Here is a 26737-nt window from a genome sequence, read left to right as displayed (position 1 = left end):
AGCAACTAGAGTACATCAAGCAACCAGAGTAAATGAAGCACCTAGAGTACATCAAGCGAGTAGAGTACATCAAGCAAGTAGAGTACATCAAGCACCTAGAGTACATCAAGCAACTAGAGTACATCAAGCAACCAGAGTAAATGAAGCACCTAGAGTACATCAAGCGAGTAGAGTACATCAAGCAAGTAGAGTACATCAAGCACCTAGAGTACACCAAGCAACCAGAGTACATCAAGCACCTAGAGTACATCAAGCAACCAGAGTAAATGAAGCACCTAGAGTACATCAAGCGAGTAGAGTACATCAAGCAAGTAGAGTACATCAAGCACCTAGAGTACATCAAGCAACCAGAGTAAATGAAGCACCTAGAGTACATCAAGCGAGTAGAGTACATCAAGCAAGTAGAGTACATCAAGCACCTAGAGTACACCAAGCAACCAGAGTACATCAAGCACCTAGAGTACATCAAGCACCTAGAGTACATCAAGCGAGTAGAGTACATCAAGCAAGTAGAGTACATCAAGCGAGTAGAGTACATGAAGCAACCAGAGTACATCAAGCAACTAGAGTACATGAAGCACCTAGAGTACATCAAGCGAGTAGAGTACATGAAGCACCTAGAGCACATCAAGGACCTAGATTAGAGTAGAGGAGAGTACATCAAGAGTATAGTGCTAATTATATATTGGGGACATAATAGTTCCCCATACATAACGTCCCTACCGCCGATCGACAGTCGCTTTATCGAGCATAGTTTTGTTGGTAAAGATTTGGTCCAGATGAAAGCAAAACGAAATACATTATAGCGTGTTCTGTTTTAGATAGCTTTCGTTGTTGAACGTCGAAATCCAAAACAACTGCTCGACATCTGTGTTATCAAATTCCGTGACCGTAAGTTGTCTAGCTATGTGCGTGACTGTGACGTCCAGTGCAGCTTGATCTTGAGTGGCCATAATTCCCATGAAATGACAAAGTATTCTGACACGTCATGGAAATTAGATACCTGTAGATTTAACCGCTCTCAAGTCGGTATCACGGACGTACAGCCCCTGAAAGGTATTGTTAACTAACAATCTGTAATCTCACTGATTATATACGTTCTTTTATGTTTAAATTTTTTACATGCATTTTCCCGTTGTGGTGTATTCTGTTGCACGGTATGCATGAGAGATTCCAAAGTGTCATTCAGAACACAAGCTTTAGAAAGTACATAGGACTATTCTGTCTGATGATTTTAAAGTCTCCTTGACCTAATCTTTATATAATTGTGACCTAATAATAAATTAAGGTTGTTTGTGACGGTAGTGTTTCAAATAAAGTAAATGGTTTGAACACTGTACAAAAAATGAAAGTACAACACACTGTTGTACTTTCATGCATATTATCTGATAAGAGCTGATAATTAACAATTATTGGATGAGGTTGAGCATGATAGCGATAATTATCAAGGCCAAAGTTTCTGTTATCTGCCGAAGCCCAAGGCTGAGGTGGATAACAGAAACTGAGGCCTTGATAATTATCGCTATCATGAAAAAACCGAATCCAATAATTGTTTTATTATGCACATTCCTGAGCTGCACTTGTAAAGACAAGAGCGCGCACAAAAACTATTGTCTGTAGGTATGACGTCACTTCTACATATGTAAAATCTAATGTCTGTAGGTATGACGTAAGAGAAACAGCAAGCAAGAATTAGCTGCGTGCTTATAGCCAATCAAAATCAAGCTGGTGACACCAATGTATAATAATAGGCCTTATTATTCAACACATGCGTGCGCTGCCCATATATGGTCAAAATGTTAACGTTATCTGTCATCCGTACATAACAGATATCCTGCGATATACGTAGGTTGCGAAGATTCGTCCGAAATCTTGTAAAGCGCTGCATAATTACAGTTTTTCTATCAGCAAAACATGTTTCGTTGACAATTTGTTGAATAATAAAACAATTATCCTGCTCAATCTTATGGAATATCGTCTGATTTTAGCCAACTCGGCCTACGGCCTCGTCGGCTAAGTATCAGGCGATATTCCGCGCGATTTCGCAGGATAATTGTTAATTATTCGTATTCTCGGTATTGGACTGGAACTAGCTTGCAATGGAGGCTCATGTGGGGGAATATCATTAAAAACAGTTTCATGTTATTTGCATTTGAAAAGATTACCCGCATGGGCCTCCATTGCAAGCTAGTTCCAGTCTAGTTTTACCGAGAATACGAATAAGGCCTATTGAAATAAGTTTGAAGCAATCTATAATAAATTGGGGTATTAGTTTTAATCTGGATTAAAACTCCTCTTAGAACTTAAATCACCCCAAAATTACTGTCAAAAATGTCTAACTGCCAAAAAAGTGAAATTAACAAATATTTGAAATATTCCCTTCACTTTTATAATTAGGTTAGCCTGTTGCCAATCTTCACCTGGAGCAGCCACCCCCCCCCCCCCTCCCCCCCTCTCGCTCCTTACACACACAGTAGGGAACAGGAACAGTGAACTGTGAACAAAATTGACCCATGTATAACCCTTTCACTCCTAAACGCGCATTCAGGCGTTATTTGGAGGTGCAGTCATTGATTCACTTGTGACATCATCAATAAGCACGTCAGTGGAATTTCGTGATAAGAATCTGACAGAGCTTGGATCAACCTTTCTACAGGACTGTTCATTTTGAATATCAGTTGCATTCTGACAGAGCTAATCAAAGAAAAGCACCATCCATTTTTGGTGCAAAATCGTTGCTTAAACAGGCTTATGCGCATGCACCAAAGTAAAATATTGTACGTTTTTACACAGAATCTTTATCAAAATGTTGCTGAAGTGTAAAAAAGTGCTTTTTTAGCAAAGTTGAGGTAAATTCAAGAACGTAATACCAAAATTTCAGTTAAGCGTCTAAAAAAAGGGTTTTCTGGGGAAAATTTGGGTGTCAAAGGGTTAATATTCTTGTTTTCTTTGTCACTTTGGTAGTGAGGTGTATGTAAGGAACTAAACATGTCAACCATTTGGCTTTGTATTGGAGTGGACGTTGGTGGAATAAACACTGATGCTGTAATCCTCAAGAAGAAGGAGGTGCTGTGTTCAGCTAAAGTTCCAACCACAGCAGACGTCACATCTGGAATCACTGAAGCTATCAGATCGGCACTGAGCCAGCTTCCAGAAGAATTTCAACCGAATCCTACTCAATATGTGGCAAGAGTCAACATCGGTACCACCCACTTTGTAAATGCCGTAGTTCAAAGGAAAAACCTAACAAAAGTGGCTGTGTTAAGATTATGTGGACCATCAACTATGGCTATCCCACCTCTGTGTGATTTTCCTGCCGATCTGAGGAATGCAATAGGTGCAATGCACTTTTTCCTCAATGGAGGCTACCAGTACGATTGTTCTTGTATAACTGATGTTGACGAGGATGAAGTGAAGAGGGTTGCCAAGGAAGTGCACACAGCAGGTAGGGTAATGCACAGTTTACATTCATTGATACCAACTTGACATCATCTATTAAAATCCAGGAGTTCCCAGATTTTACCCAAAAAGTATGTCCACTCATTGTATGAGGCTTGGTGTCCTAATGATTAGCGCGCTCAACTCCAAGTCGAACAGCCCAGGTTTGAGGCCTGGCCGGGGCGCTGCGTTGTGTTTTTTCACAGTGCCTCTCTCCACCCAGGTGTATAAATGGGTACTGGCAAATTTACTGCTGGGGGTAACCCTGTGATGGACTAGCATCCCATCCAGGGGGGAGTAGCAATACTCCAAGTCGCTAAATGCGTGAAATTTAGGGAAATTGTTTGCATTTACTGTGATTAAGGTCGCGCAGGACCCTTGCAATCATTATTATGTATTTATTTAAGGTGGCTCGATACAGTTTTTTCTGGGCCATACCTTCAATTTGCAATTGGCCTTTAAATGATCTTCCCTGACTCGGATCGATATGAAAATTACACCATATATTGATTTTAGATTGAAGTTTACTTTGTTATATATTTTAAGGTAATCGATATTTCCATGGCAACGATAAACAGAAAACCGCCAAATCAGTAAAATCTGATTTATGCGTGAATCAGATTTGCAGCTTAAAAACTAATACCAGCATCTTAAACTATGATGTACTACAAGTAAAATATTCAAGAATTAAAAGATTCTATATGTTTGATTTCGAATAAATCGCAAAAATGTTTCAGATTGCACTTTTTGCGTAGATATAATAAATGAGCCGGGACACAAACACTACGTAGACGAAGTAATCTCAAATAACGCCAAAATGTGTACTAAAGTAATCTTTCGAAGTCGTGAAAGTTTTGTTGAGTTTCCACAACGCAATCCGATGTAGGGTGAAAAACAGCGCAATGTTTACCTGAGTTAAGGCTTTAAATTAACTGCCTTAGAATGTTTCAATTATTTTGAAAATCGGACATTTTATTACATATATATTCCTCTATTTGACTGCCGAGTTTAAAAAAATTCTATCGAGCGCTTTTTATTTTGCGATCATTTTAGTAAGCGAAGGCCCGTTTTCGATAAAAGAGCGCAATAAAACTTCATACCAGTTGATATTCAAGCCGATGTTTCAAGAAATCAAATGAAACGATTTCTCTGAGATTTTCTCCCAAGGTAATTGGATAGTACAAGATTCACTTAAGGCCAAAATGTTACTTGATCGGGCCTTGTGAACGTTTTCTCAACAATGTTTTAAGACTGCTTTGTTTTTGTTGTATTTTAGCACCTGAAAACTTCATCCAAAATTTTCTCGAAAACGCTCTCATAAAAATTCTTCAAATTTTGCAGACCTTGAGAAAACTATGTCAAGTCCAAGATCTAGAAGCCTTTTTTCAAAATTATCTCTCTATTAGAAGAAAATCGGTCTCGTGTAAAATGGGTGGTGACGTCATTATGTTGCTATGGTTACTCCGATTTCGACGAAACTTATCTCAATCGAAACTTTCATCTTCCTTTTGTACAGCTGTACTGATCGATTTTCAGTTGGATTGTTTACGGTGACATACAAGTTGCTCAAAGTTGAAAGGTATCGTCACTCAAAAATCCGATCGAGCCACCTTAAAGAGTACAACATGCACGAACTGCAGGACGACTGAAGCCGACAACAAACGAAATATTCATGAGACTGTTTGTTTTTAAACTCTTTTGTACAAGTAATTACTAGTAATTGTTCTCAGCTTTGTGCCACGTGCGCTGGAACATAGGGAATTATCATAATTAGATTCACAGCTTTGAATATATCACACGTTGTTGTAAACATTGACTCGGAAGGTCTTGGGAAGCGGAAAATGCCTGGATATTTGCATTGTAATTACAAATTTTCTACACACAAAATTGTATCCTTTTCAAATTCTCAGCCTCGGGTTAATTTCGCAAATTTCAGGCTCGAGTACTTATAAAATATATTCTTTTAGAATAAAAAGAGTAGTTTTCGAGAAGCAAAAAATGAACCCATTCAAAGTAAGAAAAGGAACCCATTTAAAGGGAAGAAATGAACCCTTTCAAGTTCAACTGTCCAATACTGAAAAGCCATTATTGTGTACTGTCCAATAACGCTGGATTTTCAATGTCGTGTTATTTGAAGTTCTTTGATAACGGGTATGAATTTTACTAGCTTTACATAAAAACGTTTTTATAAAATAATGGAGAGAAAATGTTTGGACGGTTTGCATTAGCGGTTCAACTTTTTTCAGAACGAACGTAATTAAGGTGGCTCAACTGGATTTTCAAGGGGTAACACCGCTCAAGTTTGAGACTTAACTACGTCGCCATTAGCAACGCTCTCGAAAAACCATCACCACAGTTGTATAAGATTAAGATGAAATTTTTTTATGACCAGTATTATATTGACATCGGAGTTGCCATAGCGACGAAATGACGTCATTACGTTTTTTACTTTCGCTCGAATTCCTCGGCACCAGGAGATTTTTTCGGAAATTGTTCAAAGGAGCTTGTACCACATATAGCTGCCTCGATGTTGACAAAGTTTGAACAAATTCTAAGAGAGCGTTTTCGAAATATTTGAGGATGAAGTTTTCGGGGCTATAAATACAGTTAAAAACTTACTAAGGAGAAAATGGGGTAATATCTAAAGAAAACGACGCGCCTTTGGATTGCAGTTTCATCTTATAGTAGCTTGATTCCATTTGAAATCGTGTGTAGAACAGTGGTGGGGATTGCTTTGGTCGATTGCGAGAAAAAAGAATTTGCTGAGCGTGCGTTCCGGTGCTCTTGTTGCCATTTTTGTTTATAATTTGGTCTATGCCTACAAAAGTGATAATAAATTAAAAACCGCTCGATGAATGTTTTTTAAAATTTGACAAACTCGAGGTCTGGCATCAGTTGATCTAGCTTGCAAGTTTCAAGCGCATTGAAAACATTTAAGGCCAAAAAATTGGGCCTCCAATGTACTGATTTTTTTCTCGCAGATTTCGTGTTTACAAGCGAGTGTCCTCATTATTCACGGGTATTGTTTTCAAGTTTTGTATCCACGTGCACGACTTTAGCAAAAAATTCATTTGCATTAAATAGGACGCTCGACTGCTTTCCGAACAATTTCCCGAAACATGCTTATATTGCTTAAAAAATTGTAACAGCATTTGTCGGGCTATTGATGTCAAGGGCCTCTGTCCAGAAAACGAAAGCTATTGTTCTGCAGATATTGTCATTGCTATTCTCATCCCAAGGCAGAATAGCATGCTTCGGAAAAATTTTCGGAAAGCAATCGAGCGTCCTGTTTAATGCAAATAAATTTTTTACTTAAGTCGTGCACGTAGATATGAAACTTGAAAACAATACCCGTGAATAATGAGGACACTCGCTTGTAAACACAAAATCTGCGAGAAAAAATCAGTACATTGGAGGCCCAATTTTATTGCCTTAAATGTTTTCAATGAGCACGAAACTTGCAAACTATATCAACTGATGCCAGACCTCGAGTTTGTCAAATTTAAAAAAAAATTCATCGAGCGGTTTTTAATTTATTATTACTTTTGTAGGCATAGACCAAATTTTAAACAAAAATGGCAACAAGAGCACCTGGACGCACGCTCATCAAATTCTCTTTTCTCGCAATCGACCAAAGCAATCCCCACCACTGTTCTACACACGATTTCAAATGGAATCAAGCTACTCTAAGATGAAACTGCAATCCACAGGCGCGTCGTTTTCTTTAGATATTACCCCATTTTCTCGTTAGTATGTTTTTGACTGTATTTATAGCCCCGAAAACTTCATCCCCAAATATTTCGAAAACGCTCTCATAGAATTTGTTCAAACTTTGCCAACGTCGAGGCAGCTATATGTGGTACAAGCTCCTTTGAACAATTTCTGAAAAAATCTCCTGGTGCCGAAGAATTCGAGCGAAAGTAAAAAACGTAATGACGTCATTTCGTCGCTATGGCAACTCCGATGTCAATATAACACTGGTCATAAAAAAATTTCATCTTAATCTTATACAACTGTGGTGATGGTTTTTCGAGAGCGTTGCTAATGGCGACGTAGTTAAGTCTCAAACTTGAGCGGTGTTACCCCTTGAAAATCCAGTTGAGCCACCTTAACGCGACAGCGGAAATAGAGATGACCACTCTAAAACGTGACCGTATAAAACCGTCCAAACGCTTTCAACGCGTCACGCGTTACGTATGTTAGTGGGTTTTGCGGAAAAATCAGTGAATTTTACCGCAAAACCCACTTAAATACGATCCTTAGAAACGGCGTGAAATGATGTAAAATAAAATGTAAATATTATTTATTCGTGCATAAGCGATGTAGTGATTTGTAAACATGTAGGTGATTTGTAAACTTTGCGGTACCATTTTCCTTCGCGAAATTTGTCACTTCCTTCAAAAGTGATCATGATGCGCGCGTGAATTCAACTGACGTCACCGCGTACTTCCTGAATGGAACGTGAGTGTAAGCTATTTCCTGGATCTGGCTAACACACGTACAAATGGGTTATCAATATTCTCCTTCGTTAAACTTACACGCGATGTAATGAACGGATCTCATTAGTAGCCTGAGTGGTTTGGAGCTCGTGGACCATAAATTCATACTGGCCGATGACTCCAGCACGCGTTACGTGACAACGGAAAAATTAAGTGCTTACGAAATAAGCATGATGCAACACAACAGTCCAATCAATCACATGTAACTATTGTTGGAGAGCCTGTACACTCGCCAAAAAACCCACTTGAAAATGTCAACAACCGCAAAAAGGTAGCTTCCCTGACAGGGATTGTCGAGTGATGGATAATAACCACTTTACTTAAACTAAACAAAAGCAAACTCTCGCTGAAATGCGGCTTCAAGGCTCTTAAAACAGTCAAAAAACGACAGAAAGACAAAATTTACAGCATTCTTTAAACTATAATGCCTGTTTATTACTATTTTCAGAGTCAGCCTTCTTTTAGTGATAAATTTGCGATTAAAACCGAGGGTTTTTTTTCGTCGGGTAGCCCTGCTTTTAGGTGTTATGCCGGGTGCATGAAATATGCTGTGGTTTTTGCCAAACCAGTTTAGCGTGTCAGACAAGACCCGAGCCGTGCTTTTTAGCAGTGAATATTTGCTATGAAGGAAAATCTTTAGTTCCGTTTTGATCATTACTCAGATTAGACAAAGAGTCAATGAGGTACGTCAAGTGAAATAGGACATACCTATGCCGGATTAGATCATACTTTACTCGGTTTAGATTAAGTGTCAAGTGCGCCAAGTTCAAAAAAAATAGTTAAATACGACTCGAATCGGATCAGTACAAAAAGTCAGGTACAACAAGAGAGCTGAAAACTTGTCCATTAGTATTGGCTATTGGAAACTGAAGACATAAGGTATGGTTCAGTGATGTTATGTTATCCTTTCATTGGTTAAACGAATCTTAATTTTTTGTTGTTGTAGAAATGGGGCCGGGTAAAGCGTGATTTTTGCTTCATGCTCGCCAAAAGTTGACTATAGATCATTTAAGTTGAATCTTGAATCATTCAGGGTCGAAAATTGAAAGAAGGCTTTAAAGATGTCGCACAAGTGAATGGAAAACAATCTTTATTTCGTTCAACAAATTGGTATAGTTTAAACGCAACATGTTGGAAAGGGGGTATATGAACTATTTCAAATCAATATTTTTTTACATCTAAGTTTAGTAAAATCGCGCCAAATTTTACTAGTCGAAAAACCCGAGTTTAAAATCCTGAATTAATATAAAGTGAAGCCCTGGGGACAAAATTATTGTTGCTATAGAAAGATAAAAACCGCACAAAGTCGTGTCTGTCCGTTGAGCGAAATCAATATTGAGGCACACACCAGTACTCGGGAAACAATCAACATTAATGGTTTTCGTTTATTGAAACTGCAATATCAAGACCACTGATCTTATAAATTGAAAGTGTGAAGAGAAAATCGGCCTAGTTCGAGCTAGCGCAGGCAACCAGCAATTTTCGATGTTTCTATAGGCTAGAGTTTGAGAATTTTAATTAGAGATTCACGTCTTGTTACTTCAGTGAATTATGCAATGACAGTAATGACGTTTTTCATTTTTCGCGGCAAATGCGGCCTTGTCAATGAAGCGATTATATAAACTGTTCCAGATTCCAAGTTTAAACTGTAATTCGTTCTGAAGATTCGAAAACAAGCGCTGTAACGCTGTCGAGATTGTATATAGATTTGTGCATTGCTGTAACGTAAAAAAATCTGACTGATCTATGTCGCAGCCTTTTCGATCAGAATTTTAAACCAAGCGGTGTAGTGAACTCGGCAATAAGGCCATCCCAATAAAATGTTTCGTTTCCCATCGCCTGACCGACCCATTTTTTTTCGAAAAGTAAAAAAAAAAAAAAAAATCCAAAGCAGCAAGTACTTCAATTTACAAGCACACGATCTTGTTTTATTAACAACAATTGGTATGATGTCATTGTGACGTTTTTGTCTTTAATAAACATCGATACTACGTTATTTAAATACTGTTAAAGAAAAACGAACGTTTTCGAGTTGACTTTGTAATCAGGCTTTCTTACTTAGCAGCCCGGCCTTTTCTGGAACCCTGAACCCTTCAAGTGTTCATTCTTTTTTTTTCCCGACCGACCGACCCACCATCACAAGAGACGGGGCGATGGGAAACGAAACATTTTATTGGGATGGCCTAAGCTGGCAAAGCCAAAAATATGGTGTGGTTTGCTTATTGTTGTTGTTACACTGACAACAACTTAGTTTAATCGCTACTTATCGGATACACTGCTTGTATACTTGCCCGCTTTCCCGCTTGCCTCCCTAACTCGGAACCGAACAAAGTCGTGTCTGTCCTCGAGCGAAATCAATATTGAGGCACGCGTCAGCCCCCGAGAAACAATCAACATTAATGATTTCGTTTTTTGAAACTGCGATATCAAGACCACTGATCTTGAATGAAAGTGTGAAGAGAAAATCCAGCCGGGCTCGAACTAGCGCAGGACTCGCAGGCAGCCAGCAATTTTTAACGTTTCTGTAGTGTTGAAGTCGTGAAATTAGACAAGAAGTGCATGGCTCAGCACTTAGCAAATTAGCACAAAATTGATCGTTAGAATATTCATGTTTTGTTTCATTTTCTGTTTCTGGAAACGCGGCCTTGTGAAGTGATTCCAACTGCTCCAGATCCCAAGTTTGAAATTCGTCCCAAAGATTTGAGCCGTTTTAATTAATTGTAATGAAAAGAAATAATTTAGATTGCTTTCATCTGACGTAACCAAGCGACGGAAGGAATATACTGTAACGCTGCTTAAATTGTAAATGCATATAGATTTGTGCATAAGTTCAGTGCTATGTAAATGACCAGATTGATCTACGAACGTCGCAGCCTTTTCTATCAGAAATTTAAATAAAGCGGGCTGCTGGCCAGTTGCCACCCCCACTCCGGAACATGCCTTAATTCACGTCTTACAGCGAGAATAATTCTTGAAGCACAAGAAAAGGAATTAGCTTACGAATTAAAAAAAGTGTTTCGTAAATTTATGCGGTCGTCAAATTCCGAGTCCTGTTCGACATTGGACAAGAAATAATCAAGAAATAGTTGTAAGAGAAGTGAGACATAAATGCGTGATTCGCGAATCACAGCTTTGTCACGAGTCAGCATTTTACGTTTTTCGTGTTGCATTTTATGCATCAACTGACATCAGTTCAGATTCACATATGAAATAAAAAGTGCATATTCTAGGTGATTCGAGAAAATAAGGCTGTGTTCTCGTTCACGATGTTGCTCATCTAAATTTGTTGTAGAATTTCGTTGTACCTTAGGGAGTACTTCACTTGGGGCCATCAACAGATTTAGGACACCCGTTTGTTGAACTTGGCCTTTACAACACATTTTCCAAAATCCAGTTTCAAAATCCAGTGTTTCCAGTTTTATCAGAAAGTACTTAATTGTAGAAGATTTTTCTCTGACTAAGCATGTCAGAAAATTGCTTTACATGATAGATATATTAAATCACGGCAACCGACACGTTTCCAAATCATATCAAATCAAATCAGTGAGAAAGATATATTTTGTACTCCATTAGTCAATCTCTTTTTATTGTTACATGTACAAACAAAAATGATACATTTGATTGTGCAGATAAGATACATTTTAGTGACGTATTTTTGGCCTTGGCCTTGAATATAAACTTGTTCGAAACTTGTGTAATACTCTTATGTTAAGACATGATTTAAAAAGACGGATTTTTCTTGGCCGGCTTTACACGTGAACTTGAAGTTCCATGCCCAAAATAGTCTGTCACATACGGTATGCTATTTTTCGTACTATCTTCGATTGAATGTATATCAAATCTTTTTGGGTTCCATTATTCTTCTTTTTTGTGGTTTTTCCACGAAATGCGTCACAAGCAGCAGCTACTTCCGGCTCCAAACTCGAAACAAGAATTGAATAATTATTTCGTCCACGCTTAGCCAGGATGTGGGAAGAATATCAAATGATCTCTTCTGTTTACGTTATTTTGCTGCCTGTATTGTGATGCTGATCAGTATTTACCTTCACGTTAGTAGTGATACAACTAATACCACAAAAAACTAAATACTGCACTGAGAGCTACGTGATAAAGAAGGCAACAGGCTAAATTGTTTCTGCTTAACTTTTGTGTCAAGTTTTCGACTCTTGCCGTGCGCGATTTCTGTATAAAAAGGACAGGATTTTTGGAGTGAATTATATATATTTGTGTTCTTGCGGCCATGCTTATTCAAAACTTTAGTATCAGGCCGTAAGTCACGCCGCTCTAATATAAACTGCAAGTGATCGAGAATCAATATACGCAAGAGTTTTCAGTGTTTTGATTGGCTGCAGCGAAAAAGTAATGAGTGACAACGAGGAATGCGGCGAGTTTAGTAGCCAGCATTGCGAGGCAAACTGCCAGTGACACAGCGCAGGTGGCCAAATTAAAACTCTTAAGAAAGTAATTTTCACAACGTCAACAGTAATATCATAGTCCCGCAGAGAACGGAAAACGGCCTGTAAAACGGAAATCGCGGGAACGCGTTTGATTGAAACATTTAAGTTACTACGTATACGTTTTACGTCGGCAATGCACGACAGGAAAGACTTAGTAACATATACCAAGTCCTGTACACTGCTTTGTAAAATTCACATGAACAATATCTCAGCTGAAAAGGGATAGACTGTATTGTCTCGTAGGATTTACCGCATTTACAATACATTTCTGGAGGGGTGAGTATTCTCCCAGCAAGGGGATTTACACGATAACATTACCCAAAGCGCGAATTGACTTCAGAAAACGCCTGTACGGTTGCCAGTTTTTTAAGCAAGTCATGGCGGACTCGTGTCAGAAACAGTTCTGACACGAAGTTTAGTTATTGCGTAGACTTGAAAACAGTTACATCCTGCAGAGTTAAGCGGCCGCTTATAATTAATGGCGGTGTAAACCATAATAAGCCCTACAAGGTATAAGGTCAAAACCAATAATTACAGTAGATTTTAAAGAGACGGAAAATAAGTATTTGGCAGGTTTTCTGGGTTTTTGACATTCTTGATCAGTGATCGTGAATTGCAACTTAAATTGTTTTCCTCAGTGCGAAGATTAGGAATTAATACAACCAGATAGACGAGTCAGAATTAAATATTTAGAGAATAACATTATTATCTGTTTTCAGAGATGGTAGATAAGTTACATACTCAAGCAGACCCCGAGGAGATCATTGTTGTTCCCCACACGCCTGAGGTACCACATGTAAAGACAACCAGTCCTGGCATGACAAATGGCATTTTACCAACAATATCTGACAAAAGAAAGCACCTTCAATCAACAGTGCAACAAAGTGAGCCTACCTCTAGAAACACAAGAAAGACCACCGGTATAGCATTTTCCGGGGGAGGCATTCGATCAGCCGCCTTTTGCTCTGGTGCACTGCGTAAAATGTTACAAGATGAAGTCCCTTTGGAATATTTGAGCTGTGTTTCCGGGGGAGGCTACACTGGTGCGGCTTTCATGGATTGGGAATACCGCCATGGAGCCAACAAAGACAACCGCAAGAAATGGCATAAGAAGTTCTTTGAAAAGATGCGAGAGAACGCTGGGTACATGTGCAACTGGCAAAGACCCTGTTGGGGGATTTTTCACTCATTAGTGCTTCTTTGTCTCTTGCTCTTTATTGTATTCGTTTTTCCATGTTTGCTGTGGTTACCATATGCACTTCCTGTCGCTGTGGCTGTAGACTTTCTCTTTGGTGAAATCTTACGACAGAGCCCCATTTGTCCACCTGGCCATGGTGTCCAACAGGATGCCTGGTCTTCGATGCTGATGATGGAACTCTACGATGGCTGCCAGCCCCCTGCCAGGCGAGTGCTCCTCTTTACAATTACAGCAGGAGCTTCCCTGTTGTTCTTTTTTCTTTCAAGGTGTTCCCGCCTCATCAAGTACAAAGGTCCTTTTAGTTTACTCTCAACACTCAGTGGATTGGTGTTGGTGTTTACATTATTTCCTTGGGTTGGGCACCACATACTTTGGCCATCCCAAACCTGGATCAAATTTCTTATTTTCTTTGCCTTAATCGTGTTTCCATTCTTCTTTCCCGTTATTCGTAAAAGCGCAGCCCTGTTCTTCAGCTTCTATGTCTATACGTATGTTTTGAGCTGGAAAGTCTTCAAGACAAAGTTGATGCACAAGGTGCCATACTCTGATGAGGTCTTCTATCCTGTATTGATGGGGTGTGCTTTGGCTTTCATCTTGTTTCCATTTATGGGATCCCTCCATCAATCTCTGTTCAACGCCTACTACAGGTTTGTACCCATTTTATTATTTATAATTTTGGTTGTTATGGATGAATTCTAACTGTCACATCTTGGGCTCCCTTAGTATCCTTGGTTTAGTTTTTGACCATATCTGGTCGTTGGAAGTTCCCTTCATTTTCGGTAGTCTGACCATATCTGGTCATTCACGTGACCAGAACACAAAAACCCTAAAAACTCACACAGCTTACATTTTTCTATGTAGAATGGATTTGTTAAGATTCGCGTTACTGAAAAAGCCATGACGTCATAAAGTTTTTGTGACGTCATTACTTTTAAAATAATGTTTATTTCAACAAATCCATGCTACCATTTTTGCATCTGAATGCTCTCCACCCTTTGACTTTTGTTTCATCAGAGAAAGATGTAAGCTGTGTGAGTTGAAGGATTTTTGTGTTTTGGTCACGTGACTTACCAAATACGGTCATGACTTTTAAAAGTGAAGGCAACCTCCAGTAGAACAACGGCCAAAAACTAAATCCAGGATACTGAAGGGAGCCCAAAATATGACATTTGGAAGTCATCCGTAGTAACCATTATGTAGTTACGGGTCTCCCCCCTTTAACCGCAAAACAATTAAGCCCCAAGTAATATCATTTAATTTTTTGCAGTTTATCTTTTCGTTTGGATCTAAGATGAGAACAGAAAGTAAAGCATTTAAAAATTTAACTGAGAAAAACGAAACGGGTCGGCAAAACTAAAGGCTCTTTTTCCTGATCCCCCAAAACATTTGCATGCTTAAATCAGCTCTATAAGTGACCAAAACTGGCCCCAAAACGCTGCAATTATAAGGAGTAGTTGTCCACAGGGTTTAAGTTCATTTTTTGAAGTAAAATAATTGTTTCTTCTCTCCAGGTATCGCCTTTCTAACGCATTCTTCATGCATGGAGCAACATTCCGATGCGAAGATGTCTTTCCCTGGTGCGTGGGCTTCAATAGGGACTACGATAGGGTTTCTGAAGATAACGAGGAACTGACACTCCAAGATCTCGCTGGCGTTTCACCGACATTTATTAGTAACATAACAGTCAACGATTGGCAGACTAGCAGTGAAGCCAAATCAAGCCATCAACTAATGACATTCTCATCTGAAGGAGTCAAACTCATTGGCAGTGATGTGGAAAATGGAGGAATGATGTCATCTGATTTCACAGCTCGTTTTCATCCACACCACCTGAGGTTGTCCGCGGCGATGGCGATATCCGGGGCAGCTGTGAGCTTTAACATGGGAGGCTATCAGAGTCGCCTAGATATGATACTGGATCTGTTTGCTTTGCTGGGAATTCAAATGGGAGATGAGATGGTTTGTGATCAGTGTCTAGAGGCAAAAAAGAGCTGGCCAAAGAAGGTAATGTGATCCTCACTGTCTCTTTTGTTATACACTTGTCTTTGGCACCAGCAGCCCAAACGCAATAGCAGCAGCAGGAAAAGCATTGCAGAAGCAGTAGCAAGCGGTAATAGCAGTAGCAGCAGTAGTAGTAATAGTAGCAATGGCAGTGGCAGTGACCGCAGTGCAGTAGCAGTACTAGTAGCAGTGGCAGTGGCAGTGGCAGTGGCAGTGGCAGCAGTACAGTAGCAGTTGCAGTGGCAGTGACCGCAGTGCAGTAGTAGTACTAGTAGCAGTAGCAGTGTCAGTGGCAGTGGCAGTGGCAGTGGCAGTACTAGTAGCAGTGGCAGTGACCGCAGTGCAGTAGTAGTACTAGTAGCAGTTGCAGTAGCAGTGGCAGTGGCAGTGGCAGTGGCAGTGGCAGTGGCAGTGGCAGTGGCAGTTGCAGTTGCAGTGGCAGTGACCGCAGTGCAGTAGTAGTACTAGTAGCAGTTGCAGTGGCAGCAGTACAGTAGCAGTTGCAGTGGCAGTGACCGCAGTGCAGTAGTAGTACTAGTAGCAGTGGCAGTAGCAGTGGCAGTGGCAGTGGCAGTGGCAGTGGCAGTGGCAGTGGCAGTGGCAGTGGCAGTAGCAGTGGCAGTGGCAGTGGCAGTGGCAGTGGCAGTGGCAGTGGCAGTGACCGCAGTGCAGTAGTAGTACTAGTAGCAGTTGCAGTAGCAGTGGCAGTGGCAGTGGCAGTGACCGCAGTGCAGTAGTAGTACTAGTAGCAGTTGCAGTAGCAGTGGCAGTGGCAGTGGCAGTAATAGTAGCAGTGGCAGTGACTGCAGTGCAGTAGTAGTACTAGTAGCAGTTGCAGTAGCAGTTGCAGTGGCAGTGGCAGTGGCAGTGGCAGTGGCAGTGGCAGTGGCAGTGGCAGTGGCAGTGGCAGTTGCAGTAGCAGTGGCAGTGGCAGTAGCAGTACAGTAGCAATGGCAGTGGCAGTGGCAGTGGCAGTGGCAGTGACTGCAGTGCAGTAGTAGTACTAGTAGCAGTGGCAGTAGCAGTGGCAGTGGCAGTGGCAGTGGCAGTGGCAGTGGCAGTGGCAGTGGCAGTGGCAGTAGCAGTAGCAGTGGCAGTGGCAGTGGCAGTGGCAGTGGCAGTGGCAGTGGCAGTGGCAGTGGCAGTGGCAGTGACCGCAGTGCAGTAGTAGTACTAGTAGCAGTTGCAGTAGCAGTGGCAGTGGCAGTGGCAGTGGCAGTAGTACAGTAGCAGTTGCAGTGGCAGTGGCAGTGGCAGTGGCAGTGGCAGTGGCAGTGACCGCAGTGCAGTAGTAGTACTAGTAGCAGTTGCAGTAGCAGTGGCAGTGGCAGTGGCAGTGGCAGTAGTACAGTAGCAGTTGCAGTGGCAGTGGCAGTGGCAGTGGCAGTGGCAGTGGCAGTGGCAGTGGCAGTGGCAGTGGCAGTGGCAGCAGTACAGTAGCAGTTGCAGTAGCAGTTGCAGTAGCAGTAGCAGTAGCAGTGGCAGTAGCAGTGGCAGTGGCAGTGGCAGTGGCAGTGGCAGTGGCAGTGGCAGTGGCAGTGGCAGTGGCAGTGGCAGTGGCGGTGGCAGCAGTACAGTAGCAGTAGCAGTAGTACAGTAGCAGTACTAGTAGCAGTCGCAGTAGCAGTAACAGTTGTAGTAACACCTAAACAAGCTAGAAAAATCTTCGTTTAATGTAATTATTGCTCAGTGACAAATGATGTCTTTAAAAAATGAAGTGCACTTACCTTCTAACCGTTCTGCATTTTGTTCTTTTCCAGTACGTCATACCAATCCTGGTTGAAATCGCGTGTATTCTTCCTCTTATTGCACTGCCATTTGCCTACTGGTTGGGAAATAACAAAGAATGGGTGGCCTACTTAGTGCTCCTCCACATGGCGGTTGCTGTGCTGTTAGCCAGTTTAGCAGTGCTTAATACTGGGTCGATCCAACCAGGAAAAATGGAACGTTTTGTCAGGTACATTTTCTGAATTTGTGCATCATTAGTACTATTATAACCATGCATCAGAAACCTTAAAAATGCTGCAACCAACTTCACCTCGCTATAACCATCACCACCGCCATCACCGTCACTGCCACTACTCACCTCACTATCACAACCACCACCACTATCATCACTGCTAGCTCCACTATCGTCACCACCACAATACCTAGCATCACTGTTACAGTAAAAAAAAAAAAAAAAAAAAAAAAAAAAAAACAACCACCAGCTACAACCATAAAAAGTAATCCCTAGCAAATAAACCCAACATACAACCATCGGCATCGCCATCACCATTAATGGAAACAGTACCCGCAACCTCCCCATCATGCACCAATACCCTCACCACCACTACCTTATTGTTACTTATTTTCGCGGGAACTTAATTTCGCGAAAATGGAACGGGCATATTTCGCGGGACTTAAATTTCGCGATTTGGCAAAAAAAAAATACGTTTAAAGGAACTAAATTTCGCGAAAATTGTCAAAATACTGGTCTGTATTAACAAACAGTTAGTCTCAAAATTGGCACAACTGATTATTATTTTCCACAGCAATAATTTCCAATGACACTGAACAGAACCATATAACGAGACGAAACCGACTTAAAACAGTTTGGTATGTTCCTTTGTAACAAAGTAGAGCTAGTTTGACGACTGTACCAAGATAATTATGTAGTAAACTGACGACAACGAAAGTCGAAAATCGCGAAAATTAAGTCCCGCGAAAATAAGTAACAATAAGGTACAAACACCATTAACAAGACGACGACCGCCAGCATCGTCGTAATGTTAATCGTCATCATCTTTAAAATCATCCTTGTATAGTCATGAATTAAGTAGGACTGCCACTTTTCCATCTAGTCTAGATATATCAGAGGTCATGATATTAGCATAACGCGTTGGTTTGTCTGTCTTCTATTATAGATGGTGTTCAACTCGCATTTTCTTTGTCCGTTTTCTCCGTGGATTTTTCAACATTTACAACGTTGGCATGGATCCACCGCCAGTACTGAGACTCAGCGATGGAGGACATTTTGAGAACCTAGCCCTTCTTCCACTGCTTGATAAAAAGCTGGAGAAGATTGTCATATTTGATGGCTCCTGCAACCCTGGTGATGAGAAGTATGCCGATGCTTTACTCCACGCAATAAAGATGGCCAGGGAAAAACTGCACTGCTCGTTTGTAGGAATGGACGGCAGAGACATTAACGAAGACATCAGAGCGAACTTTGTGAAAATGAACTCACAACACAGACCAAGGAGCTACAGGTTCAAAGTCCATTACTATGACGAGGAAGATAACAAAACAGGCGAAGGAGAAATTCTCTTTGTTGCACCCAGACACCCATCTGAGGGCATCCCACTAAAGCGTGAAGTCAACGAAGAACCCAAACCATGGAAAACGTTTGATGCCGAACTCGGAGACCTCGACCATAAGAATTGGGGAAAAGGCCCTGAGATAACCAAACACGAAGCTGACAGACTAACAGGGTGCTGTTGTCTGTGTTGCCATGGAAACAGCTGCCAATCCTTGTCTACATTTCTCTTCGGAGGTTTTCCTCATCACATCACAGCTAATCAGTTCTTCACTCCTGACACCTTCAGTGCATATCATCGTGAAGGGTACGCGGCTTGTACTGAAGCTGATGTAGTGGACTTTTTAAGGAATCAATCGACACGTGAGACGAGCGTGTAAGGGGCTAGGTCGCACTTTGTTGGCGATTCTTGACTTCTTTCTTCATAATGAATTATAATCTATAAAATATAAATAATATATCCAATCTATTTAGTAAATATAGTTTCATCTAGTTGATGTGCAAGGTAGGCAGGTAGCTCGAGAAAAAGGCGTAGTCTCTTCTGAGGCTCACCCAGGGGTCCTAGGGAACAATGGAACATGCCCATTAACCTTTTGGGAACATAACTGTCTTTATCTTAAGTCTAATAGATTTGAGACAACATCGCCTGATCGATAAAGCGTGACCGTACTTATAGTTTTCTGAAAGTGTAGAAATTTGTTTGAAAAATGAAAAGAAAACATCTAAAATTTACGCAAGAAGGTTGTCAGTAAGGAAAGTCAAGTTCGCGACATTTGACAATAGTTTGATGGGCTGTTTTCACTGTAGCATGCAAGATTGCTTATACGCGACAAAAAGATACAATATCGCAAGTGAAAATGGCTCATGCAAACTAGCTTACGTTCTAATTCACTTCGTTCAAACGAACGTAAATTATTTACCACTTAAATATCCGCAAAACAGGCACAACCAGTGAAGAATGCAAAGCTCTAAATACCAGCGGAAAATATATTTTCTTTGTCATGGTTTACGGCAACCTAGTCCCTAGGCGTTCTCTTTCTCTCTCAGGCGACCGCGAAGTTGACCTAAGGGCCTGGGAAAGGGTTGGCGCCTGCCATTTGGTGACGTTACGAAATTTTCGCGCCAAATCAGTAGGGGAGGAAACGCCTGGGTACTTGGCTACGTTTATTCTAGACAGCTTTCAAATTTCAAGTGTCTTTTACTCAGAGCCTTGAAGTCATGTATGTTGCTGTTACAAATGTTAAATTATGTTTTTTTTTTAAAAAAAAAGCAGAGCTTTAAAATAATGCATGTTGCTGTTTGCAACTTTTAAGGTATTTTTGCATCAGATTCATCAAATCATGCAGTTTGCTGCTTGAAATTTTTCAGATATTCTTACAGCAGGGCTATGGAATTAACTTATGCACAGTCCCTGTTTTCCACTTTTGAGATATTTTTTACAGCAGATCAAAGCCATGAAATCACGACGGAGTTGCAGTTTGCAACGTTTCAGATATTTTTTGCAAGAGGGATACAAAAACATAATATTTTTGCAATGAGCGAATTTTCAGATTTTTTTTTACAACGGAGCAATGAACTCATGCAAACCATTTTGCTGTCTCCGATTTTTTCAGCTAGAAAGTCACTGATTTTGTTCACATTCAGTTACTGTGCTAAGTTGTCGAAGCTTTTATTAATATACCACGCTTATAAGTCCCACATTTGCATCGTTCGTGAAGGTGGGGGGGGGGGGGGGGGGGTGCGAAATACGAGGGTAGCTGCGTCAGCTCAGTTAAGGATACTGGAAGTTAACTTCCATGTAAATAATATGGACGGAATTGATTTGTTCTTCACAGTATTATTTACTTGGCCAACATGCCTTCTTAATAAGAAAAAGCTATTCTTATTTATATAAGTTTATTTTATAGGCTCACTATAAAAAAAATTATCGCTATTTATTTGGTCATTTTGTCAGCTCATTGTAAGACCAGTTGAATTATTTATAAGTTCATTATAAATTATTCGTATTTATTCGTATTTATTAAGATTTATTAAAGCCAGCTTTTGTTTCTCCCATTTGGTGTTTGGTTTGGTTCATTTCGTTAATTAATTGACGATCCCTTTACTATCTCAATCAAAATATTCAGCTTATTTTGAATCGCAATATCGCGAAGTGTTTTTTTCAAAGAAAAAAAAAATCAAGGTTGAACTCAGTAGTAATATAGACAGACTTACATGTGATGCAACTCGGCTACGCACCCCAGATCGCTACAAGGATGTAACGCAGAGACCCACTTGAGAATATGGCAATATACCTTATTGTTCAAGAAAAATTGAAGAATTCAAAAGAGGAAACGATAAAATAGCGACAATCCAACAGAAAGATTAATTGCTGACGCTAGACTGTCTTCCAATAGGCCCCTTTGCACGATCCAGTCACATGCTACAAAATCAGCCATGCTGTGACACATGCGCAGTAGGACATACAAAACAAAGGAAGGTGAAGCTTTACTGGTGCGCGCGAGGCGCTTTTATCTTTTTTAAACTTTATTTAAGTGTCAAAACCTTATAGCCTGGAAAATAATACCATACTAATTAGGGGACACTGCTAAAAACTAAAAGCTACACTAATACTAAATATAAATCTACCTTGATTTGATAAAAGGTGGCTATCGGGCTGTTAAGGAATGTATGGGGTTTCATATTTTTTTTTTTTTTTTTTTTTTTTTGAGGATACGGAGAATTGTTCGGCTTTCTTCCAATGAAATGTCGCCCTGTCTAATGTAGTGAATGCAATCTTACTTTTTTTTTCTCCCTCCCTGTCTCCCCCCCCCGTCTCCCTCCCCCCTAGAATTACTTGTGGTTAGTCTAGCCCAGTCTCTAACTCCAACCCCTCTCTTTCATTTGAATTCTAGTTGCGCGCGCTAACTAGTAGAACAGTTGTGATCTATAGCTTTCCATTCTGCTGTCTAAAGGAAGTTTGCCGGAGGACATCATTAAGTCCCGTGAAGGTGAAAGTCTTACGATTTGCAAGTTGTGCGTCGGCTGTTATCGTACCTCAAACCGAGCTTTAGGCGGTTAAACACAGATAACCGGTCGGCTCGTTTTGCCAGGTACAGATAATGTTGAGCTTGCTTTAGACAGCAAAGGTCTTTAGCCACATCAATTAGGACTCAGAACTAGACTATACGGGCTGATTTGAAGGCGGTCATAACGATATTTGGCTTGAACTTTACCGTGGCTAAAGACTTAGTTTTTTACTGTTGAAGTTTGTGGAGCGGGCGTTACGCGCTCGACGACATTCAAATACATCCGGGACATTGTCGGTTATTTCTAAAAGAAACATGTCGGAGTGGATAGCCAAGGAATCGCTTCAAGCGCTGATGTGAGTACATAGTTTTCTTTTTCCCTCAATTTTAGGCGTTCTCCGCCTAGCTAACACTCATAGTTCATAGTTCTCTGTGATTCGCTAGTGGGAGGCGATGCGATCGTGTGCATTTCCGGCCGCGACAATGGAGTTGACAATTGAGATAACACATGCCCGCTTCCTCAGATATTTCGCCTGATTTGCTTAAAGTTGAATCGAATGTCGATGTAGAATGCTTTAGTTCAGTTTATTTGAGACGTGCATGCTGTAAGAAAGCTACAGTTCAGCTCTCCGCCGAGTGTTTTCTTATGTCTATCTTGGTATTAATTTTGACTCACATTTCAAGTTGTAAACACTCTTAATTAAATTGATAGAATTCTTGATTTAAACAAAATGCCGTATATGCAGTCTTTTTGGTTAAAAAACACATAAACTAGAGTACCTTACGTTAAACTTGAGCTAAAATTAGCCCTCATTCAGCGTTCGTTACAGAAATAGGGCTTCAGATCTACGGTGTCATGTCAAATTTCGGGAGACACCTTTTATCAAATCAAGTTAGAAATACAATAAAAATATATATAAGTCATATAAAAATGTTATTATAATCTATGATATAGAAAAATGTTTTAATCTTAATTGTTAAAAAAAAAAAAGAAAAAAAGAAAGAAAAAAAATAATAATAACGACTTGACTTGAGAGGCACTATGTGCAGCATAGGATGCATCCCTTACAGCCGTTGTCCATTAAGCGAGTTATGTCCCTTTTGCGAATACGGTTTGTAAAAGCCTGCAGTGTCTTGGCTGATCTGTCAGCCGTAGAAAGTTTGCTCCATAGTTTGGAATGTTCCACTGCGTGTTTTGCGTCCCAGCATGGGCATGGCTGCATGGCGTTTTTGTACCATGTGACTGGATCGTGCAAAGGGTCTGTTCAGTAGCATACTGATGACTCGGACAGCCCCCCCCCCCCTCCCCCTCCCCTCACCATGCACTTTAGTCTTTCAATCTTCCTTGTACGCTTGAGATAAACTCAATATTTATATCTGACATTTTTCCTCTCTCGATCGAGCGAGATTTCGAACTCAGGTCCCCATCTCATTCTTACCCTTCTAGAGTGGCTGCCTGTTAATTCCTCGATACACAAGTGGCGCGTTGAAAGAGGGCTCTGAATAAGGGAGTGCGGGGCTGGAAGGGGGGTGGGTATAAAATCCCATTTCCCAGCCTATTATCAGTTCCCGATCTTCCAAATCCCAGTCCCGTTTATTTTTTTTTGATTCTCAGTCCCAGTGACTCAAATCCCATTTCTCAGTGAAAATTTGCCAAAATCCCAGTTTTACGCCTTTAGACCCTTTCAAGATCTCATCTGACAGTGATTATTCAAAAGACAAAGATGACGTAGAAGAATCTCAAGCAAACGAAATACTTCGACTTCGCTTCTTATTCAGCTGTTCCCAGCTTCCCTCCCATCTCAAGAGCTCTGAGCAGCCTGAGCTCTGAGCATGAAAATGTGAGCCCGCGTTCCTTACACCACAAAAAGGCTGCCGATCGCTGCCGATCGACAGTCGCTTTATCAAGCATAGTTTTGTTGGTAAAGATTTGGTCCAGATGAAAGCAAAACGAAATGCATTATAGCGTGTTCTGTTTTAGATAGCTTTCGTGGTTGAACGTCGAAATCCAAAACAACTGCTCGACATCTGTGTTATCAACTTCCGTGACCGTGAGTTGTCTAGCTGTGTGCGTGACTGTGACGTCCAGTGCAGCTTGATCTTGAGTGGCCATAATTCCCATGAAATGACAAAGTATTCTGACACGTCATGGAAATGAGATAGATGTAACGTTACCGCTCTCAAGTCGGTATCACGGACGTACAGCCCCTGAAAGGTATTGTTAACTAACAATCTGTAATCTCACTGATTATATACGTTCTTTTATGTTTAAATTTTACATACATTTTCCCGTTGTGGTGTATTCTGTTGCACGGTATGCATGAGAGATTCCAGAGTGTCATTCCGAACACAAGCTTTAAAAAATACACAGGACTATTCTGTCTGATGATTAAAAGTCTCAATGACTTAATCTTTATATAATTGTGAACTAAGTAGTTTTTTTTTTTTGGGTGGGTTTTTTTTTTATTGTTATTTTTATATATATTATTATAAAATTTTTAAATAAATATAATTAATTTTTTTTTTTTTTTATTTTAAAACCATTTAAATTATAAAAAAAAAAAAAAAAAAAATTAAAAAAAAAAACCTCCCCCCCCCCCCCCCCCCCCCCCCCCCCCCCCACCCTCTCGCTCCTTACACACACAGTAGGGAACAGGAACAGTGAACAGGAGTAGTAAACAGGTTTGGGTCTGTGAACAAAATTGACCCATGTTTAACCCTTTCACTCTTTAACGTGCATTTTCACACGCTATTTGGAGGTGCAGTCATCGATTCACTTGTGACGTCATCAATAAGCATGTAAGTGGAATTTCGTGATAAGAATCTGACAGAGCTTGGATCGACCTTTCTACAGGACTGTTAATTTTGAATATCGGTTGCATTCTGACAGAGATAAATTATCAAAGAAAAGCACTATCCATTTTTGGTGCAAAATCGTTGCTTAAACAGGCTTATGCGCATGCACCAAAGTAAAATATTGTACGTTTTTACACAGAATCTTTATCAAAATGTTGCTGAAGTGTAAAAAAGTGCTTTTTTAGCAAAGTTGAGGTAAATTCAAGAACGTAATACCACAATTTCAGTTAAGCGTCTAAAAAAAGGGTTTTCTGGGGAAAATTTGGGTGTCAAAGGGTTAACTACTCAGCTCGTTTAGTTTATTTCTACTCTGAGTAGTTTTTTTGCCTATTTTAGTTAATTTATTTTATGCTGTAATTTCTTCTATTTAATTTGGCAAAATAAAATGGTTGTTGTTGTTAATATTCTTGTTTTCTTTGTCACTTTGGTAGTGAGGTGTATGTAAGGAACTAAACATGTCAACCATGTGGCTTTGTATTGGAGTGGACGTTGGTGGAACAAACACTGATGCTGTAATCCTCAAGAAGAAGGAGGTGCTGTGTTCAGCTAAAGTTCCAACCACAGCAGACGTCACATCTGGTATCACTGAAGCTATCAGATCAGCACTGAGCCAGCTTCCAGAAGAATTTCAACCAAATCCTACTCAATATGTGGCAAGAGTCAACATCGGTACCACCCACTTTGTAAATGCTGTAGTTCAAAGGAAAAACCTAACAAAAGTGGCTGTGTTAAGATTATGTGGACCATCAACTATGGCTATCCCACCGCTGTGTGATTTTCCTGCCGATCTGAGGAATGCAATAGGTGCAATGCACTTTTTCCTCAATGGAGGCTACCAGTACGATTGTTCTTGTATAACTGATGTTGACGAGGATGAAGTGAAGAGGGTTGCCAAGGAAGTGCACACAGCAGGTAGGGTAATACACAGTTTACATTCATTGATACCAACTTGACATCATCTATTAAAATCCAGGAGTTCCCAGATTTTACCCAAAAAGTATGTCCACTCATTGTATGAGTCGTGGTGGCCTAATGGTTAGCAAGCTCGACTCCCAAGTTGAACAGCCCAGGTTCGAGGCCTGGCCAGGGCACTGCGTTGTGTTCTTGGGCAAGACACTTTACTCTCACAGTGCCTCTCTTCACCCAGGTGTATAAATGGGTACCGGCAAATTTACTGCTGGGGGTAACCCTGTGATGGACTACCATCCCATCCAGGGGGGAGTAGCAATACTCCAAGTCGCTAAATGCTACGGAAACCGGGATAAGTTCTGGCTGTATGTGCCACTTGGCCTGGACCCAGACCTAACCTTTTCTTTCGTCCACTCATTGATGATCAACCTAGCGTGTGTTTCTCAAATTTCCTGAAGCCCTTTAATTTGGGCCCGAGAAGCTATACTCTTTGCAAAATGTTTACCAAGATACAGAGATTCAGTTTTGTGGTACTATTTCCCAGTAGGATTTAAATTATAGCAGAACAACTATTTTTTCAAAGTAAATCCATAGTAAGATACAGATTATTTTTCAGTTCGGGTTTAAGTTTTAATTTTAATTTTTTGTTATCTATTTTTCGTTCTCGGAAATATTAGCTTGTCAAGCTTCTCTAAATTCGAGTTTAAATAAAGTTTTATTATTATTATTATTATTTTAAGTTTGCTTAAGCTCTGGAGCAGTCTTCTTGTGGTCACAGGGCTGGCGACTTGCTCTACAATTTAGTTGCCAGTTCCAAAATTTTAGTCGCCATGGTGATTTAAGTGGTCACAACTTGAAGAATTGATCAGATGAGTGGCTTTTCTCTTCCCTACAGGAATGGAATACTGACTTAAACGCTTTTTATCCAAACCTCTAGGTATACAAAATATTGTCATTGCTGGAGTGTTCTCACCTGCCTCCAGTGAGCAAGAGACACAAGTAGCCAAAATCATCAGAACTGCATACCCAGACATGAGTATGACACTCCCATGAGGTGGGCCTGCTGGGATTCT

The 26737-nt window shown here is 40.4% G+C and overlaps 2 protein-coding genes across 5 annotated transcripts; both read left to right on the top strand.

Annotated features, from left to right (window-relative positions):
- The first annotated feature begins 970 nt into the window (after positions 1–970).
- LOC144635968 (putative D-/L-hydantoinase subunit A) lies at positions 971–26735 on the top strand. 3 transcript variants are annotated; one of them, XM_078495102.1, is made up of 3 exons: positions 971–1056; positions 25202–25667; positions 26602–26735. In XM_078495102.1, exons 2-3 carry the CDS (start codon positions 25211–25213, stop codon positions 26715–26717), a joined length of 573 nt encoding a protein of 190 aa, XP_078351228.1. In that variant the 5' UTR covers positions 971–1056; positions 25202–25210; the 3' UTR covers positions 26718–26735. The 3 variants fall into 3 exon arrangements, with proteins under 3 accessions (XP_078351228.1, XP_078351227.1, XP_078351226.1); XM_078495101.1 differs by lacking the exon at positions 971–1056 and adding an exon at positions 23666–24114; XM_078495100.1 differs by lacking the exon at positions 971–1056 and adding an exon at positions 23671–24114 and having other exon boundaries at positions 25187–25667.
- On the top strand, positions 7825–20909 carry LOC144635892 (uncharacterized). Of its 2 annotated transcripts, XM_078495005.1 has the most exons (5): positions 7825–8208; positions 13114–14239; positions 15104–15596; positions 17354–17550; positions 18500–20909. In XM_078495005.1, the coding sequence occupies exons 2-5, from the start codon at positions 13116–13118 to the stop codon at positions 19269–19271; spliced, it is 2586 nt and encodes an 861-aa protein (XP_078351131.1). In that variant the 5' UTR covers positions 7825–8208; positions 13114–13115; the 3' UTR covers positions 19272–20909. The 2 variants fall into 2 exon arrangements, with proteins under 2 accessions (XP_078351131.1, XP_078351130.1); XM_078495004.1 differs by lacking the exon at positions 7825–8208 and having other exon boundaries at positions 12382–14239.
- Positions 26736–26737: the final 2 nt, after the last annotated feature.

This window comes from Oculina patagonica, chromosome 13 (assembly GCF_052425735.1).
Source record: "Oculina patagonica isolate OP01 chromosome 13, crgOcupat, whole genome shotgun sequence".
NCBI classification, from domain to species: Eukaryota; Metazoa; Cnidaria; class Anthozoa; order Scleractinia; family Oculinidae; genus Oculina; species Oculina patagonica.
Note: the sequence above shows the minus strand (reverse complement) of the source record. Positions and strands in the feature narration are given on the sequence as shown.

What these genes read in the sequence shown, in the direction of transcription:
- LOC144635892 (XM_078495005.1), top strand. Translation starts at nt 13,116, where the DNA reads ATGGTAGATAAGTTACATACTCAAGCAGACCCCGAGGAGATCATTGTT. An exon ending in CTGTTCAACGCCTACTACAG is followed by an intron (nt 14,240 to 15,103) that starts GTTTGTACCCAT and finishes TCTTCTCTCCAG; the next exon opens with GTATCGCCTTTCTAACGCAT. An exon ending in AAAATGGAACGTTTTGTCAG is followed by an intron (nt 17,551 to 18,499) that starts GTACATTTTCTG and finishes CTTCTATTATAG; the next exon opens with ATGGTGTTCAACTCGCATTT.
- LOC144635968 (XM_078495102.1), top strand. Translation starts at nt 25,211, where the DNA reads ATGTCAACCATGTGGCTTTGTATTGGAGTGGACGTTGGTGGAACAAAC. An exon ending in CAAGGAAGTGCACACAGCAG is followed by an intron (nt 25,668 to 26,601) that starts GTAGGGTAATAC and finishes CCAAACCTCTAG; the next exon opens with GTATACAAAATATTGTCATT.